At 44.1% G+C, this 19,969-nt stretch overlaps 1 protein-coding gene across 4 annotated transcripts in view; it reads left to right on the forward strand.

Moving 5' to 3' along the window:
* The window catches only part of LOC125454944 (EGF-containing fibulin-like extracellular matrix protein 1), a 113,226-nt gene extending 95,077 nt beyond the window's left edge, over nucleotides 1-18,149 (forward strand). For all 4 annotated transcript variants that reach the window (XM_048536307.2, XM_048536311.2, XM_048536308.2 and 1 more), the window contains 4 exons: nucleotides 2,860-2,979; nucleotides 10,108-10,231; nucleotides 14,360-14,552; nucleotides 17,534-18,149. In XM_048536307.2, coding sequence (XP_048392264.1) covers nucleotides 2,860-2,979; nucleotides 10,108-10,231; nucleotides 14,360-14,552; nucleotides 17,534-17,695 — 599 coding nt within the window. In that variant the 3' untranslated portion in view covers nucleotides 17,696-18,149. The remainder of the gene's footprint in view (nucleotides 1-2,859; nucleotides 2,980-10,107; nucleotides 10,232-14,359; nucleotides 14,553-17,533) is intronic.
* Nucleotides 18,150-19,969: the final 1,820 nt, after the last annotated feature.

Below are 19,969 nucleotides of genomic sequence, written 5' to 3' on the forward strand. Positions count from 1 at the left end.
CAGACAGGGGAGGGGATGGAAAAATGTCTTGGGTGGTGGGGTCGGATTGTAAATGGCGGAAGTGTCGGAGGATAATGCGTTGTATCCGGAGGTTGGTAGGGTGGTGTGTGAGAACGAGGGGGATCCTCTTGGGGCGGTTGTGGCGGGGGCGGGGTGTGAGGGATGTGTCGCGGGAAATGCGGGAGACGCGGTCAAGGGCGTTCTCAATCACCGTGGGGGGAAAGTTGCGGTCCTTAAAGAACTTGGACGTCTGGGATGTGCGGGAGTGGAATGTCTTATCGTGGGAGCAGATGCGGCGGAGGCGGAGGAATTGGGAATAGGGGATGGAATTTTTGCAGGAGGGTGGGTGGGAGGAGGTGTATTCTAGGTAGCTGTGGGAGTCGGTGGGCTTGAAATGGACATCAGTTACAAGCTGGTTGCCTGAGATGGAGACTGAGAGGTCCAGGAAGGTGAGGGATGTGCTGGAGATGGCCCAGGTGAACTGAAGGTTGGGGTGGAAGGTGTTGGTGAAGTGGATGAACTGTTCGAGCTCCTCTGGGGAGCAAGAGGCGGCGCCGATACAGTCATCAATGTACCGGAGGAAGAGGTGGGGTTTGGGGCCTGTGTAGGTGCGGAAGATGGACTCTTCCACGTAACCTGCAAAGAGGCAGGCATAGCTGGGGCCCATGCGGGTGCCCATGGCCACCCCCTTAGTCTGTAGGAAGTGGGAGGAGTCAAAAGAGAAGTTGTTGAGTGTGAGGACGAGTTCCGCTAGGCGGATGAGAGTGTCGGTGGAGGGGGCCTGGTCGGGCCTGCGGGACAGGAAGAAGCGGAGGGCCTTGAGGCCATCTCCATGCGGAATGCAGGTGTACAGGGACTGGACGTCCATGGTGAATATGAGGTGTTGGGGGCCAGGGAATTGGAAGTCCTGGAGGAGGTGGAGGGCGTGGGTGGTGTCACGGACATAGGTGGGGAGTTCCTGGACCAAAGGGGAGAAAATGGAGTCCAGATAGGTGGAGATGAGTTCGGTGGGGCAGGAGCAGGCTGAGACGATGGGTCGACCAGGGCAGGCAGGTTTGTGGATTTTGGGAAGGAGATAGAAACGGGCCGTGCGGGGTTGGGGAACAATGAGGTTGGAGGCTGTGGGTGGGAGGTCCCCTGAGGTGATGAGGTCATGAATGGTGTTGGAGATGATGGTTTGGTGCTCGGGTGTGGGGTCATGATCGAGGAGGCGGTAGGAGGTGGTGTCGGAGAGTTGGCGTCTGGCCTCGGCGATGTAGAGGTCAGTACGCCATACTACCACTGCGCCACCCTTGTCTGCGGGTTTGATGGTGACGTTGGGGTTGGAGCGGAGGGAGCGGAGGGCTGCCCGTTCTGCGGGGGAGAGGTTGGAGTGGGTGAGTGGGGTGGAGAGGTTGAGGCGGTTGATGTCTCGACGGCAGTTGGAGATGAAGAGGTCGAGGGAGGGTAGGAGGCCTGGGGGTGGTGTCCAGGAGGAGGACTTGTGTTGGAAGCGGGTGAAGGGGTCAGTGGAAGGAGGGTTGGGTTCCCGGTTGAAGAAGTAGGCATGGAGGCGAAGACGGCGGAAAAACTGCTCTATGTCCGACCGTGACTGGTATTCGTTGATGTGTGGTTGTAGGGGGACAAAGGTGAGCCCCTTGCTCAGGACTGACCGTTCGTCCTCAGTCAGTGGGAGGTCTGGGGGGATGGTGAAGATTCGGCAGGGCTCAGTTTGGCTGTCTTCTCTGGGGTTGCAGGCTGTGGAGGTTGTGGGCGGAGCGATGATGTCGTCGGCCGTGGGCGGGGTTCCGTCGGCTGTGGGCGGGGTTCCGTCGGCCGTGGGCGGGGTTCCGTCGGCCGTGGGCGGGGTTCCGTCGGCCGTGGGAGGATCGGGGTGGGCGGCAGCAGCTGCGGTGAGGGTGGTGTGTGGGCTGTAGTACCTGGACGTGGAGGTGGTGACTGCAGCAGCGGTTCCGGAAGTTCTGTGGCCGGCGGAGGCGGATGTGACGTCATCGGTGGGGTCTCCGGCCGTGTCCTCATGGTCAATGGCGGCGGGTGCATGGTGGGGGAGGGGCAGGGACAGAGTCGGGATTTGGGTGGCGCAGGAATCCTCTTGTGGGTGGCAGGGGCCAGTGAGTTGGTTGTACTTACGATTTTTGGTGTCCAGTAAAGCTGAGTGGAACTGGGTGTTCAGTCTGTGGATCCTGCGGAGGATAAAAAACAGCAGGGGTCCTTTGCAGGTCTGGGAGAGGGAGGCTCTGAGCTGGGGCAGGCTGGATTGCAGTGCCTGGAGGTGCCGGCGCATGGCTGCAAGTGTCTGTTTCAGGACTCGCAGAGAGAACTGCTTCTGAAGGGTCTGAATGTTCTGGGTGTAGAGGTGGTCACGGTTGGGGACAAATTGGGAAGGCTGAAATGTGGACTGTAGTCCCTTGGGGATGATCTGGTTCCGTAGGCAGGTGCTTTTTGTTACTTCATTATTCATTAAATGTTTCATTGCTTTCAATAAATTTTACTAAAATGCCAGATGTCGCTGATGAAAGTCAGAATTTTCTATTTCAGTTATCCATTGCAAGACTAGGTAGTACCAGATGATGTATATTAAAGTAAGATGCACAGTAAATATCACACTACATCCATACAGAATATATTCCAATCCACTTTGGGGTGAATGAATTCAGTTCTTATTCTGGTCACACTATATTTCTCAATGCTTCAAGAAGTTTTGAACAATTTACCTGTAATAAGTTCCAGGGTTACAGTTGACATGACTCATTTTCTGCAAATGTTTGTGTACAGTTATCATTGCAAGAAAGTATTAACTTATGCTGCAAATTTTATGTTTTTTTTCTGTAAACTGTAAAATTATGTCTTATAATGCAGATATTGATGAATGTGCCTACTCAAGCTTCATGTGTCAGTACCAATGTATAAATGAACCAGGACGATACTCCTGCCTCTGTCCTGAGGGATACAAACTCCTGGGTTCCAGAATGTGCCAAGGTATGGTAATCCAAGCAACAATTTCTATTTTCTTATATTAGAAAACTACATCTTATTTTGGATGTTGAAAATCTAAAATTACGACTTGCTTGCTTCTAATAATAAACACCTCAAAGGGACCACACATCCTTAAAAATGTTGAACATCAGCTTTGATAATTTATTACATGTTAACTTAGCCACGCTGGTAGATTTCAGTGTTCAATTAACAAAATGTTAACATCCCAAAAGTGGTTACATTGACTAGGTCAGCAATAAAATCTGCTAATCGTCAATGAGTAATCAACACAAAACTGAACAATAATTGCGAATTTTTTCAAAGCCATACAGAATTACTTAATCAAATTAATCAGAATTACATAACATGTGCTTAGTATTGGTTCGACTATTCTATGCGGGTGTTTATGTGCCACTGTACTTCAAATCAATAGCAATATGTTTTATTCCTTTCTCCCTTACATATGCCATTTGCCTCAATTACTCTTTGCAATGCCAAGTTCTTCATTCTAATTGTTGTTTGAGTAAAGAAGTTTGTGCCCTTTTTTTAAATTTATTAGTGACTATCATTCAGGTATTGATGTTTCATCTTCTTTCAGCTGTTAAGTCTCTTTTTAAAGCACTGACTGTACACATGTCAAATTAATTTGTAAGATGATGTATGTGTTAATTGTAGGTAGAAGGATGAGATCACCAATCTTCTTTGCTTTGATGGGGTACAAGGGACTAATTACTTTTCATTGGTAGAGGATCGACCATCATTATGCCTTAGCAAGAAGATGTTGTTGTCTTAACAGTTTATTGCATGACATAAAAAACCACAAGTCATGTTAGTTCATTAGATACTGTCACTCAGACTATGTGGAGACTTTGAGTATGAGCCTGCAGCCCATAAGGTTCTAAGATTTTCTGCCTTATCCAATCCAAGCCAATATGATATATTATCAGATTGTGTGGAGCTTCATGCAGTTTCCAATATTAACCATTTCAGAATCATTATTTTGTATAACAGTATATGAGTAGATTTTCAAAGGAATTGTTAATTTTAACCTTAAACGTATTAATTGGACCAGATATTACATTGTGAAATATCTCACAATCTGTCACATTAGTTAGACTTGTTTGTGTGCATTTTTGTTTTGAAACATTTTATCCAGAAAGTTAGAGATAACCAAGATGTAGAGTTAGATGAACACAGCAGGCCAAGCAGCATCAGAAGAGCAGGAAATCTGACATTTCTGGCCTAGACCCTTCTTCAGAAAAGGGTCCAGAAGAAGGGTCTAGACCCAACACATCAGCTTTCCTGCTCCACTGATGCTGCTTGGCCTGCTGTGTTCATCCAGCTCTACACCGTGTTATCTCAGATTCTCCAGCATCAGCAGTTCCTACTATGTCTTGTCCAAAAAGTTGCTGTGTATATGTGTTGGGGGAGACGGGTCTGAGAATTAGTGACTAATCAAACCAGCAGTATGTATTTTTTTCCTGTTGTTTTTCTTCCCTGGACTGAGCTATCCCCTCCCTACCTCCCCACCTATACTCTCCTCTCCACCTATCTTCTTTTCTCTCCATCTTCGGTCCGCCTCTCCCTCTCACCCTATTTATTCTAGACCCCTCTCCCCATCCCCCTCTCTGATGAAGGGTCTAGGCCCGAAACGTCACCTTTTGTGCTCCTGAGTTGCTGCTTGGCCTGCTGTGTTCATCCAGCTTCACACTTTATTATCTTGGATTCTCCAGCATCTGCAGTTCCCTTTATCTCAGAGAACATGGTTCAATTGTGCCAGTCCACAGGGTCCAATGTGGTATACTTTTGCTGCTTCTGAGCCCTTCTGCTCTTACATTTTTCTCTTTCCAAATCTCTCTGGCTTTTCACTGAAGACACAGGGCAGTTGATAGACTAATTATTCAGCCTCTCACTAGTTATAGGCAGCTCAAAGGCAAATCGTGAGTGAGAATCTTCCAATTCTGTGTCGCTTCTCTACAGGGAGAGAGAGTTAACAGTTGGAATTTAGACCCCTTTTGCCCTTTTTTTACACATTGGCTCATGGGCAGATAAGCAGTCTGTCAGAGTTGTTGTCATGCTGTGCACTTCTAACCCATTCCTGATTGATTTCAGTCAACAGATTGTCTTTGGGTAAAACTGCCCTTAACACACACACATGGTGCTGATGAGTAATCCTCCCCTACTGCTTGAACAAAGCAACAGTGTAAATATGTAATGAAATAAAACAAGGAACAGTGGATGCTGGAAATCTGAAACAAATAGAGAAATTGCTGGAGAAATTCAGCAGGCCTGGCAGTCCTACCTTTCATCAGATCACTGTAAATATAACACACAATAAGTTTAGTAATTATGTTAAAACTGCTACATCTCCTTCCGTGGTTTTGTTAGTTTAAGCAGTATCCTTTTCCCATGTTGTCCACAATAAAGAAAAGTAATAAAGATGAGATCATTCCAAATATGTAATAAGAAAAACCTAATCAATAACCTACCTGAAAGGCACTCTTGTGGAACAAAGTGAACATAATATGATAAAATTTTACATTAAGTATGTAACTCATGTAATTCATTCCAAATTGGTGTTCTTAAGATTTGAACAAAGGAAGCAATGAATCTATAATGGGCAAGTGGGCTATGTGAATTAGGAAAGTACACTAAAAGATTTGCTGATGGACAGATAATGGTTCATGTAAAGTAAGTATTGCATGGATTGTAACATGTATACATTCATCGAAGATTTAAGAAAAGACACCCAACAAGATCATTGAAAAATGGCTAACAAAAGAAGCCATTAGATCAGAGGAGCTGGCTAATGAGGTAGCCATAAACATCAATAAGCGTGAAGATCAGGAACAATTTAAAATCCAGCAAACGATAGCTAAGAAACTGATAAAGGTAAAAGAGGATATGAATGCAAGACAGAAATGAGAAACAAAGGTGAACTGCAACAGTTTCATTAAGTATGTGAAAAGGAAAAGATTAGCAAAGACAAATGTGGGTCCATTGTAGGTGGAAGCAGGAGAATTTGTAATGGAGAATAGATAAATAGCAGAGAAACAAAGCAAGTACTTTGTGTCTGTCTTCATGAAGGAAGATGCAGCAAGTCCTCCAGAAACACTAGGGCATCAGAAGAGTTGTAAAAATAAGTAATTTAATGAAATTAATATCAATAATGAAATGATACTCATAATTTAAAATTGATTGAAGGTTGATGGACTGGATAAGCTACATTTAAGTGTGCTTAAGGCTTTAGAGATAACAGATGTATTGATGGCACCTTTTAGAATTCTACAGATTGTGGAAAGATTCCCACAGACTGGAAAGTATAAACTGTAACTCTACTGTTTAGGAATGGATGAAGAGAGAATATAGAGAACTGATAGACCTGTTAATTTGATGTCTGTAATGGAGAAAATGTTTGAATTGGTGATAAAGGTTGTGATAACTGAACACCAAGAAATTAATGATATGATTTGGCAAAGTCAATAATTGATTTAAGAAAGGGAAATTATGTTTGACAAACGTGCTGAAGTTCTTTGAAGATGTTATTTGAAGAGCAGACAATGAAAAAACCAGTAATATATTTAGATTTCCAGGTATTTGATAAGGTTCTGCGTTGAAGGTTAGCAAACAAAATTAGCACATGAGATTGAGAATTGGTTAACAGACAGAAAACAGCGTAGGATTAAGTTGGCCGTTCTAGGAATGCCAGGTTGTTGCTAGTCGAGTACTACACGATCATTCCTTGTTAACATGCTACATCAATAACGTGGCTGTGAGGAATAAATGTAATATTTCCATATTGCTGAAGACACAAAACTAGGTGGGAACATACATTGTGACGGAGATACAAGGAGGCTTCAATGAGAATTGGATGGGCTGTGTGAATGGGTAGCATGTGCAGATGGAATATGATATGAAATATCTGAAGTTATCTGCTTTGATTAAAAATTATTGCAAACTTCGTAAATAATGCAAGGTTGAGAAATGTCAATATCCAAATAGACCTGGGTGTCCTTATTCACCAGGCACTAAAAGCTAGCATGCAGATATGGCAAGCAATTAGGAAGGCATCCAAAGCATTTTGTACAGTTTTGTTCTGTTTATCTAATGGAGAATATACAACCATAGTGGGAGCACAACAGAGATTCACCAGACCAAACAACAGGGTGGCCAGATTATCTTATAAGGAGGCATTGAGGTTACTGAGCCTGTATTCTCTAGAATTTCAAAGAATAAGAGGTTATCTCATTGATATTTACAAAGTTTTTACAAGGTATGACAGGGTGATGTAGCTGGGATATGTCCCCTGGCTGGTGAGTTTTGAACCAGGAAATATAGTCTCAGAGAAATAGTAGGGCATTTAAGACTGAGATGAGGAGGAATTTTTTTTCATTCAGAGGTAATAAATCTTTGGAATTCTCTATCCTAGAGGGCTGTGAAAACTCAATCATTGAGGCATGTTCAGGACAGAAATGGATTGTAATCACATCAAGGGGCATAGAGATAATGCAGTAAAGTGGCATTGAAGCGGATGATGCCCCATGAGCTAATTGAATGACTGACCATACTCAGCGTATTGAATAGCCTGCTTCTGCTCCTATATTCCTTCCTACCAGGATGTTGCCAGCTGTGGAACATTTGAGCTATAAGGATAGGCTGGAGAATTTCTATCCAGGGTGACCTGATAGAAGTTTATAAAATAATGAGAGGTGTAGATAAAGTTGATGGTAGTTGTCTTTTCCCTAAGATTGGGAATTTCAGGACTAGGGGACACATTTTTAAGGTGAGAGGAGACAGATTTACAAAAAACACGAGAGGCAATTTTTTTTATACAGAGGGCTGTTCGTGCGGAGAATGAATTTCCTGAGGAAGGGGTGGATGTGGGTAAAATTACAATGTTTAAAAAACATGTGGATAAGTAGATGATTAGGAAAGGTTTGGAGGAATATAGGGTAGGATCAGACAAGTGGAACTAGTTTCATTTGAGACTATGTTCGCCATGGACTGGTTGGACCAAAGGGTAGCTTTCCGTGCTATATGACTCTATGACTGTGTTCCTATTAGGCATTGAATATAGAGCAGGATGTACAGATCAGAACTTCAGTCATGTTGGAGTTGCATCATTACGAAGCTGCGAAGGCCATATGGAACACCAGAAAGAACTACCCAGAGCATGAGAGAACATGTTAAGGAAATATTCTTTGTGAACACAGCAGGCCCAGCAGCATCTCAGGAGCACAAAAGCTGACGTTTCGGGCCTAGACCCTTCATCAGAGAGGGGGATGGGGTGAGGGTTCTGGAATAAATAGGGAGAGAGGGGGAGGCGGACCGAAGATGGAGAGAAAAGAAGATAGGTGGAGAGGAGAGTATAGGTGGGGAGGTAGGGAGGGGATAGGTCAGTCCAGGGAAGACGGACAGGTCAAGGAGGTGGGATGAGGTTAGTAGGTAGGAGATGGAGGTGCGGCTTGGGGTGGGAGGAAGGGATGGGTGAGAGGAAGAACAAGTTAGGGAAGCAGAGACAGGTTGGACTGGTTTTGGGATGCAGTGGGTGGAGGGGAAGAGCTGGGCTGGTTGTGTGGTGCAGTGGGGGGAGGGGACGAACTGGGCTGGTTTTGGGATGCGGTGGGGCAAGGGGAGATTTTGAAGCTGGTGAAGTCCACATTGATACCATATGGCTGCAGGGTTCCCAAGCGGAATATGAGTTGCTGTTCCTGCAACCTTCGGGTGGCATCATTGTGGCACTGCAGGAGGCCCATGATGGACATGTCATCTGAAGAATGGGAGGGGGAGTGGAAATGGTTTGCAACTGGGAGGTGCAGTTGTTTATTGCGAACCGAGTGGAAGTGTTCTGCAAAGCGGTCCCCAAGCCTCTGCTTGGTTTCCCCAATGTAGAGGAAGCCACACCGGGTACAATGGATGCAGTATACCACATTGGCAGATGTGCAGGTGAACCTCTGCTTAATGTGGAAAGTCATCTTGGGGCCTGGGATAGGGGTGAGGGAGAAGGTGTGGGGGCAAGTGTAGCACTTCCTGCGGTTGCAGGGGAAGGTGCCGGGTGTGGTGGGGTTGGAGGGCAGTGTGGAGCAAACAAGGGAGTCACGGAGAGAGTGGTCTCTCCGGAAAGCAGACACCACCCAAGACATTTTTGCATCCTGCTTTCCGGAGAGACCACTCTCTCCGTGACTCCCTTGTTTGCTCCACACTGCCCTCCAACCCCACCACACCCGGCACCTTCCCCTGCAACCGCAGGAAGTGCTACACTTGCCCCAAGTGTACATCTTGTCCATCCTGGGCCTCCTGCAGTGCCACAGTGATGCCACCCGAAGGCTGCAGGAACAGCAACTCATATTCTGCTTGGGAACCCTGCAGCCCAATGGTATCAATGTGGACTTCACCAGCTTCAAAATCTCCCCTTCCCCCACCGCATCCCAAAACCAGCCCAGTTCGTCCCCTCCCCCCACTGCACCACACAACCAGCCCAGCTCTTCCCCTCCACCCACTGCATCCCAAAACCAGTCCAACCTGTCTCTGCTTCCCTAACCTGTTCTTCCTCTCACCCATCCCTTCCTCCCACCCCAAGCAGTACCTCCATCTCCTACCTACTAAACTCATCCCGCCTCCTTGACCTGGCCGTCTTCCCTGGACTGACCTATGCCCTCCCTACCTCCCCACCTATACTCTCCTCTCCACCTATCTTCTTTTCTCTCTATCTTCGGTCCGTCTCCCCCTCTCTCCCTATTTATTCCAGAACCCTCACCCCATCCCCTTCTCTGATGAAGGGTCTAGGCCCGAAACGTCAGCTTTTGTGCTCCTGAGATGCTGCTGGGCCTGCTGTGTTCATCCAGCCTCACATTTTATTATCTTGGATTCTCCAACATCTGCAGTTCCCATTCTCAAGGAAATATTCTTTCCTGTTGACAAAGTAGCACTATCAGTTTCATAGTTTCCAAAGTGGTTGCTCCTGTCCTTATTATGTTCAATCATTGTAGTGGTTATCTTTGCAACAATTGTCACAACTGACCCATGGTCACCACCACAACAGCATTTCATGAATTTATTAGAATTCAGGGGTTAAGATTCAACCTCAGGTTGATTCTTTCAGTTTTCAATATTTTTTTCCCCCTTAAACAGATATAAATGAATGTGAAACAGGAAATGTTTGTCTGGAACAAGAGAAATGTTGGAACTATCATGGTGGATATAGATGTTACCCTCGAAATCCATGCCACGAACCTTATAACCAGATGTCTGAAAAGTAAGTATATAAACATTTCAACTCTCTTAATATGGTTTTGATTTCATGATTCAGGAGGGAAACAAATCAAAATGAAAGTGAACTTCTAACACTTGAAAATCAACCGAGTTATAAACTATCTTAAAAATATTGGGCATGTCACAAACAAGTGATCATCATTACCTCATCCTGAAACATACACTCAAGTGAGCATTTACTCTTTGGAGGTGCACAGTCATTTACCTCGACTAAAATAGATACAGTTAATCCCAACCAATTTTCAACTTCCCTAACTGCATATAGCATTTTGTATCATAAAAAAAGCGTTTTTTATTCTACAGAATTTAGAGGAGGTCCCCTAAAGCACCTTAATGTTTGACCTTAGAATGTTACATTCTGAGTAACTTTTAGCACTTTTTTTCACAGTGAATAAATGCTTAATTTAATTAACATGAATAAATTGACATGTAGGTCCTTGAGAGATCAGTGAGACCTGAAAACGATGTCAACAATCACTCACTTATCCAAATTTAGTTTGCATGGAGGTTATCCAGTCTACTTGATCACCATTTGAGCAGGAACTCCCATTATCCTCCAGTGTTCCCAATTCATGTATGGCCTCTCTCCCCTGTAAACAATTCAGAGCAATTACTCTCACTTTTCAAGCTGGTATTCTTCTACTGTCCATTCCAAGCTAATGCTGGTGCTACATATAAACATAGAAAATAGGTGCAAGAGTAGGCCATCTGGCCCTTTGAGCCTACATCACCAATCAATGTGATCATGACTGATTATGAAATTTCAGGATCCCTTTCCCGTTTCCACTCCATGTCCCATGATCCCTTTAGCAAAAAGGGCCATAATCCAATAAACCAGGCCCAACAGTTTTGTGTGGTAGAGAATGCCACAGGTTCACAACTCTCAGTGAAGAAATCTTTCCTCATATCAGTCCTGAATGGCTTACTCATTATTCTTATACTGCAGCCCCTAGTTTTGGATTTCCCCGATGCTGGAAACATTCTTCCTGCATTTAGCCAGTCCGGTCCCATCAGTATTTAGCATGTTTCACTGAGATCCCTCCTCATTCAATACAGTCTTTCTTCATATGTCAGTTCTGTCATTCCGGGCATCAGTCTGTTTTTCCTCTCTCAAGTAATATTGGTACCTTCTTCCCTATCTACAGCCTCAGACCCCAAACTATGCCCCTTTTCAGATTTGCCGTCTTTTTCTCCCCTTATCAAGGATTACTTCCTACTTCTGAGTGCTTCTGTCCCTTTCACATTTCCCTCCCTTCCCTTTTCATTTAATTGGCATCCTTTCCCCTTCCTTTTCCTCTTCATTACAATCCATTCTCCCTCTTCGCTGGCCACCCATTGTGCCCTCCTGCAATGCCATCTTACTTCATTATCATCCGTTTCACCCTCTTCATTACCATTCACTTTCCCCTACTTCTTTTCCTTCATTCCAATTTACTGAGCCATAATGAAACTGCTACCAATTTGTGGAAAGGTATAGCTACTTCACATTACAGCTAGAAATGACAGTCCTTGCAAGAATTCCCAGTACAGTATGTAGTGTACAGAATCATTTCCATTAGCAGTAGAAGCAGCATCTAAAGGAGCAAAATTTGGTCTGGTTCAGTGGTGCTGGGACTTAAACAGAAGTAGAACTGAGGAGAGGGAGCTGACCTGTACCAAGTTATGTCAGCAAAATCTGTGATATGCAGCTTCTAAGTGAGTATCTTTATTTCTAGTGATACCGAGAAGCATGCATTTCTGGTAATTAGATATAGGAGGGTTTCTGGTATAAGCAACAGCTTATATACATAAAGCATATGTAGAATAATAAAATATCCCCAGGAGCTTAATGAAAAGAACCAAATGAAAATATATTTTACACCAAGCTGCAGAGGGGGATAATAAGCAGCAAGACACATGACCTGAACCCAGTTCAAAAGCAGCACCTTAAAAGGAGAGAGGCATAGAGAAGTGGCAAAGATTACACAGGGTAACTCTGGAGATTAGGATCAAAACTGCAGAATATGGTCAGAAATAGGGCTGCAATTAAAATCGGGGATACGGGGAAAGCCAGAACTGAAGGAGTGGAAAACCCCACCAACTTGTTAAGCTGGAGGAGACTATAGAGGTCGTGAAGGGCAAAGATAAGGGTAAGTTGTTAACATTGAGGTATGGTCAGGTGGGGTATCAATAAAGGCTCACTGAATGTGATTTAGAGTGGGTTAAATACAGTCATCAGAGTTTTGGATGGGCATATTATTTTCCCAGGTGAAAGGTGAGGCAACAACCATCAAAGCATCCGATTAGCCAAGTCTCGAGATAACAAAGGAATGGGCTACAGTTTCAGCAGCAAGCAAACTGAGGCAGAATTCAAGTAGAGTGATGTAATGGTGCTGAAAGTAGATGTTCTTTGTCATGCAGTTATGTGGTCAAAACTCAATTCAGAGTGAAACACGGCTCTCCAATTGCAAATGGACTTCTTCAGAATAAAGAATTTGCCAGGATATTAATGCTGGGCAACAAATGGAGTTATGTGGTGGTGAACAAAGACAATGATTTCAGTATCCCTAATATAACATAGATGAGATTTCTGTTTTTCCAGATTAGATGTTGGACAAGTTGTATGAAAAATCAGCTAGTGGGATCTGAAGATATGCTAGTTAGTGGTGCCATTGTCCTGTATTTGGAAACTGATTTAACTTCAGATGTGATCATCATGTGTCTGTGTGTAGGTCTGAACTGAAGCAATGGTAGGATGCTTGGTGTATATCTGAAGTAACAGTGTAAGGGATTAGAAGAAGCCATTTCCGGGCCTCTCTATCCACCTTTAAATAGGCAAGAAAGGAATTAGGCTAGAGTAGTGCTGCTTAACTAGACAATACAGGAGGCGTAACACACTGTGGAGCTGGAGGAACACAGCAGGCCAGAGAGCATGAGAGGAACAGGAAAGCTGATGTCTCGGGTCGGGACCCTTCTTCAGAAATGGGGAAGGGGGAAAGGAACTTTGAAGTAAATAGAGAAGGGGGTTGCTGGGGAAGATATGTGGGATGGTGATAGGTGAGTGCAGGAAGCAGTGGTGGGGATTGGCCACTGAGGTGGGAGGAGCGGATAGGTGGGAGAGAAGATGGACAGGTAGTGTCAGGTCAAAGTGGCGGGGATGAGAGGGAGCATTGTTCATGGAATGAGGCCGGGGTAAGGAGATTTTGAAACCGATAAAATCCGCACTGAGACCATTGGGTTGTGGTCTCCCAAGGTGGAATTGACACAATGCCACAATGACGCCACCCGAAAACTGGAGGAGCAGCACCTCATGTTCCACCTTGGAGCCTGTAGCCTAATGGTCTCAATGTGGACTTTACCAGTTTCAAAATCTCCCCACCAACCACCACCACTCCCCCCACCCCCCCCCCCCCCCCCCGCCACACCCCCGGCCTCATCCCATGACCAACACTCCCTCTCATCCTCACCACCTTGACCTGACACAATCTGGCCATCTTCTCTCCCACTTCTCCCACTCACCTATCACTATCCTACCTACCTTCCCCAGCCCTACCCCTCCTCTTCCTACTTATTTCACAGCTCCCTTCCCCCTCCCCCAATTTCTGAGGAAGCGTCCCAAACCGAAACATCAGGTTTCTTGCTCCCTTGATGCTGCCTGGCCTGCTGTGTTCATCCGTTTCCACACTGTGTTATCTCTGACTCCAGCATCAGCAGTTCTTGTCATCTCTGAACACAGGAGGGTTGCTGAGCACGAAGGTATGTGCTGAAAGGTGCAGAAAGATCAAGAAGGACAAAAGGGACAGTTCGTCATGACCGCTGTTAACAAAGAATGTTGTTTGCAAATTTCATGGTAGCTGTTCCAATGGTGCAACCTAATTGGAGGTACTCCGACATAGAATCAAAGAAAAACTGGGCATGGATTTGGGAAATGACAACACATTCAAGGATTTTAGAGAGCAAAGGGATTTTAGAAATGGGACTGCAGTTTATTACGACAGATATTTGATTTCATTTGTATGGACATACTGCACTATAACCTGATTCCACAATGTGTACCAATTAATTCTATAGCAGTATTCCTAGGAAACTGCAGGATATGCTGATGCCTATTTTTCTTTTATTTTAAATTCAGTCGCTGTGTCTGCCCAGCAGCAAATGCAGCTTGCCGTGACCAGCCTTATTCCTATGTGTATAAATACATGAATGTTCGATCAGACAGATCTGTCCCATCTGATATCTTCCAAATTCAAGCAACAAGTGTTTACCCCAATACCTTCAACACCTTCCAGATCATCTCTGGAAATGAAGGCGAGTTCTATCTGAGGGTGAGTCACAATTACATTTTCCTATCAACTACTTTTTTTGATTTCAAGATGTGGGCTTCAAAAATCTGTATGATAGTTGAAATTTTCGCAGTGGGAGTCTGTCCCAATTGCTTCTCAATAGATTGCATCTCACCACTAAAGGGAGTGCTTCTGCCTTTCAAAGAGGCCAGAAGTTAACATATTGCTGCTTGGTCCCAGATTGAAGGAGGGAGGGAGGATGGAGTGTGAAAAGTTGCGGGTTTGCATCTCCCTAGAAAAAATGATTTGTTCTCCCCCCATTCCCTGTTCTGGGGAGAACAGTTTGAAAATGTGGTAAAAATCATGCAACATTTCCATTGGGGTTTCAGACCACAGAGCCACCAGATGTCATGGAGATACTCCTGATCTGACGAAGTGATTCTGTCGCAGTGCTCTCTCGGGCCTAGTAAAAGCTTTAGACCTGGAACAGACTTCATTCCTTCCTGTGCCTGCCTCCAGGTTTGAGGCTCATCAAGGTTCAGTTCAATAGTTACCTGCAATAATTGCTTTGCCTATATTTTGACTATGTATCTAGACCTGACCCTGAGAACCCACTGGTACATGTTCAATTATTTCTCCCACATCATATCTGCCAGTGCCTTCCAGCATGGACACCAGTCAATCTGAGGTGCCAAGCCATAAAGGTACAACTCTACTGTCAACTTAGCCAGAAATTCTGACACCAGTGAAATCAGGGGCCAAATCCCAACCCCACCAAGGTCTTGCTTGCCCCTCTCTGTCAGGGTGGCATTTCTTTAACAATAAGGCTGCAACCATTCTTTGGGATGCAATCCACTTGCTCCAACTGAACCCTCTGAATCCATCATCTGGAAGTGGCTTGGTATTTTCTAAGAAGCAAGAGTAAAATTAGCAAAGCAAACCCCTGCCCCAGGCTTCTCAATATCAAAGGCCTGGGAAGACTTTCTGTCCCTTAACTGGCAGAAACTGGATCTCTAGCCTTCTGCCTTATTTCTATTACATGATGTTACAGTGGGTGGCTGTCAGAATTCATGAATACACTTTGGCCTATCTATGTCTTAAAAGTATCAAGTTAAAAATACTGGCACATAAATCTTTCAGGTTTTTCCTCTGTGAAGTTTATTTGGGACAAGAATACACCACATGACACTTTAACCTAATGAACGCTCAATCCTGACTCTTTGCTAATATAAAATATATGCATTGGTTCTCTGTTCTCACAGGGATTGCACCAATTTTCCACTTTGCCTCTGTAGTGAAACTCCATAGCCAATTGTTTTCAGCTTTAATTTGGTCATAGGATGTGGGCATCGTTGGCAGAGCCAACATTCATTGCCCATCCTTAGTGACCTTTGAGAAGATGCTGGTGAGCCACCTGATTGAATCACTGCAGCCCCTGTACTCTAGATATAGCCATCAACCTATTGAGAGGTTGTTCAAATGTGTTTGTATGTGATTTTCAGGCATACCATTTCACCAGGCGTTCTGCTAATCCCCCTTCAAAAAACACAATGACAACCATTGTGAAAATTGAGGCTATAGGGATTAATGCCTTTCTTTAGGCAACAAACTAGGGACGTCTATTGTATTTGAGTCAAGAAGCAGCAAGGATTTTGAAGGTCTACCTTTATTTACATTGGCCCCGCAACCTTTGGAGCATAAATCAGTTATCCTGATGCCAGTTACTAGATTGAGGTCTCCCAGTATTGGGTCTCTCCAACTGCCAAATAAGAAGAGCATGGTGAGGGCAAAGCAATTGCTGAGGGTGAGGATCCCAAGCAGGGTTAGCTAGAAATACTTCTGTGAAGTTGGAAGTTGAAGTTAGAGTTGGAATCTTTCTTCTCTGAGCCTGCTTCCACCTGCTTTTTACAGATTCTATGATTTAAAGGGCGGCACGGTGGCTTAGTGGCTAGCACTGCTGCCTCACAGTGCCATTGACCCAGGTTCGATTCCAACCTCGGGCAACTATCTACATGCAGTGTGCACATTCTCCCGATGTCTGCATAGGTTTCTGGTTTCCTCCCACAGTCCAAAGATGTGCAAGTTAGGCCATGCTAAATGGCCCATAGTGTTCAGGGATGTGTACATTAGGTGCATTAGCCATGGGAAATGCCGGGTTACAGGGATAGATCAGAGGGATGGGTCTGAGTGGGTTGTATTTCGGAGGGTCAGAGTGTCCTTGTTGGTCTGAATGGCCTGTTTCCACAATCTTGAGCCCCACAAGATTAATACTTAACTTGGTTGGCCATTGTGTTTGCATTGTGTGTGGAACAGGTGCTAATATAAAGCACACACTACAACAGTTCTGACTTTTTAAGGCAGTGGAAATTATAGATTTGCACACTAAAAAGCATCTACTGCATTAAATAGGCCAGTACTTAGGCTGGGAGACCCAAGTGATGCTGACATCCACATCATTGTTATCAGACAGTGACAGCTGATCAAAATGTTGGTTATATAATGGTATATTGTACCCTGCAGTGGTGGGACATAACTTGCATGCCAGTAATGCTGTTGCTGTTGACTAATGAGTGACCAATCTCTACTATTTCTTTAAGCCGGAACTGCGATGATGTTGAATTGAAATTTCACAGGTTGCATATGCCACTGATTTGTGGCTGGCCCCTCTCAAAGCACATGGGAATCAATCTCTTTGGATTCAAATGCTATCTGGCTTCTGCTTGGTGGTACCCACTTGCATCACTTCATGAGACATATGACTCCAGCTCCACATGTATACACCAATGGTTATTCCAGAGTTATATCTCCCACCATACCCCATACCCAACTTTCCAGGAATGCTGCTAGAGGAGGAAGGGCAGATAGAAGTGCTCAAGCTCACACTCAGATTTACCCAGTAGCCAGTTGGAGCGATGTTCTACCCCATTCAACCTTCCCATTTCAGAGGCTGCTGCCTTAGAAAGGAAATCTATATTTTTTTAAACTCTATTATTTACTTATTTCCCATGTTTGTTTTCCTGCAGCAAACAAGCAATGTGAGTGCAATGCTGGTCTTAGTGAAGCCTTTAACAGGACCAAAGGAGTACATTGTGGATTTGGAGATGTTAACAGTCAATGCCGTCATGAACTACCGGACTACCTCTGTGTTGCGGTTGACAATAGTAGTGGGACCTTATTCATTTTAGTTAATATAACACAGACAAGAATAGCCAAAGTAAAGCATTGATTACCACAGCAATTAACATTTTGATGTGTTTATGTAATTTGCTTTATGATTCAGTTTAACTTTCACATTTGTATTTTTGTGTCTTTTTGTACAAAGTGCCTTTAATAGTGTGTGTAGAGATAACTTACTGAAATAACGATACATTACAAATTAATATTTAAAGCTACATAAAGTTCTATAATGTCTGCTATCCAGCCCAAAATTACTTAATATCATGATGTACAAAGTTGTTTTCTAATCAAATAAAATGTAGTTCATATATTAATTTGTTGTAACAGAGTCATAGAGATCTACAGCACAGAAATGGGCCTTTCCACTCATTCTGTCATTCTCTTTGAAATAATTTTACTACCACTAAATAAAATTACAATATCGTGACTATAAATCATTTACCTTTCATATTAAAACTTCATAAACAGGACTAATTTTGAATTAAATTGATTCTTGCTGTAACATTCATTCCTGTAAGGGTTAATGTATTGATTGCCTGTCTTCAATCGACTTCGAGTTGAAGTTTCACTACTATATTAATAATAGAGTTTCTGTTAACTGTGATCATGAGGTCATTGTACAGCTTCTAAATGTTATGTTATAGATATAACGTGTAGTTGTTTGGCAATTGAATAGCTTAGTCATATGAACCCTGAGAAACCTTGGGCCTGCTGTACTGGTATAACTAGCAAAGCGAGAACTGGAACCCTATTCTATCAATGGCCATTGTTACTTGACTGAATGAATTATCTAGATTCAAGGTAGACTCAAAATCACCAGTTGGCATTGATGCCACTATTGATACAATGTGGAAAATCACTGGAGACTGGAGAAGCCAAACTAACAAGCCACTTCTGAAGGAGGCCAGCATCAAAGATCAAGGGGAGAATCTTACATGAGTCTGAGCAATGTAGACTGTAGCATGATGTGTGACAGAATCAGTCCAGGTATTCAACAAAGGATACCTCAACATTGAAATCATCTCACCGCATCTTTCACGCCTTTTTCAAGTGGTGATGAGACTTTTAATAGACAATGGTGAGATCTCAATTCAGACTCATTTTTTTGTTAAGTGCCCACCTCATCTTTTTCATATTCCTGTTGCTATTATACAAACAAACTAGCCACTGGAAACCTCAACGTGGAAACCTGAGCAGCTTCTTGGCTGTGTCAACTCACCATAAACTCCATCTTACCCACAAGCAAACTGCAGAGCAGAGCATGATCCACCAGCTACATGTACCCTTGCACCACATCCATTGGCACTTCACTGACAGGGGCCCATTGCCATCATTCTGGCATCATCCAGTGGACTAGCAAGATGCCTTGCAAGGGCAGACTAGTCTACCAGGGTATACAGACAACCAGGTATATACAACAGGGCAGAGAAAGGAACCTAGTTCACAGTTTGGATCAGGATGCCTACCAGAACCACTCTCTTGCTCTTTCAGAACATCTTGGTGCCTACCAGCATACTGGCAGCATGCATGCCTATCCTTGCTTGCCCTGCTGTACCTCGCCTTGCCCAGACATGCCTGACTTTGACAATTGGTGCAGTCACAAGCCAGAGGAGGAGATGACCTAGTGGTGTTATTGCTAGGCTATTAATCCTGAAATGCCAGTGATGATCCAGGGACCCAGGTTCAACATCCTGCTATGTCAAATGGAGTCTAATGGTGACCATGAAACTATTGGCAATTATCAGAAAAACTTATCTGGCACGTTAATGTCCTTCAAGGAAGGAAATCTACCATTCTCACCTGGCCTGGCCTACATACAACTCCTGACCCACATCAATATGGTTGATTCTCAACGTCCCCTTGAAACAATGTAGCAAGCCACTCAGTTGTAGCAATCACTATGAAGTCTCAATAAATAAATGGAACCAGACAGATGACCTGGCATTGACATAGGAACTGGAAAAAACAACTATAGAACTATATAGAAACTATAGAAACTGTCAATCCTGCAAAGCCCTCCTTACCAATGTCTGGGGGTTAGTGCCAAATTGAGGGAGCTGTCTCACAGACTACTCAAGCAACAGCCTGACATATTCACACTCCTGGAGTCATACCACACAGACAATGTCCCAGACACCACCATCACTATGCCTGCATATGTCCTGTACCACAGACAGAACAGGCCCAGCAGAGGTGGCAGCACAGTGTATACAGTCAGAAGGGACTTGCCCTGGGAATGCTTAACCCTGAATCTGGACCCCATGAAGTTTCATGGCTTCAGG

The sequence above is a fragment of the Stegostoma tigrinum genome, chromosome 9 (assembly GCF_030684315.1).
Source record: "Stegostoma tigrinum isolate sSteTig4 chromosome 9, sSteTig4.hap1, whole genome shotgun sequence".
Taxonomy (NCBI): Eukaryota; Metazoa; Chordata; class Chondrichthyes; order Orectolobiformes; family Stegostomatidae; genus Stegostoma; species Stegostoma tigrinum.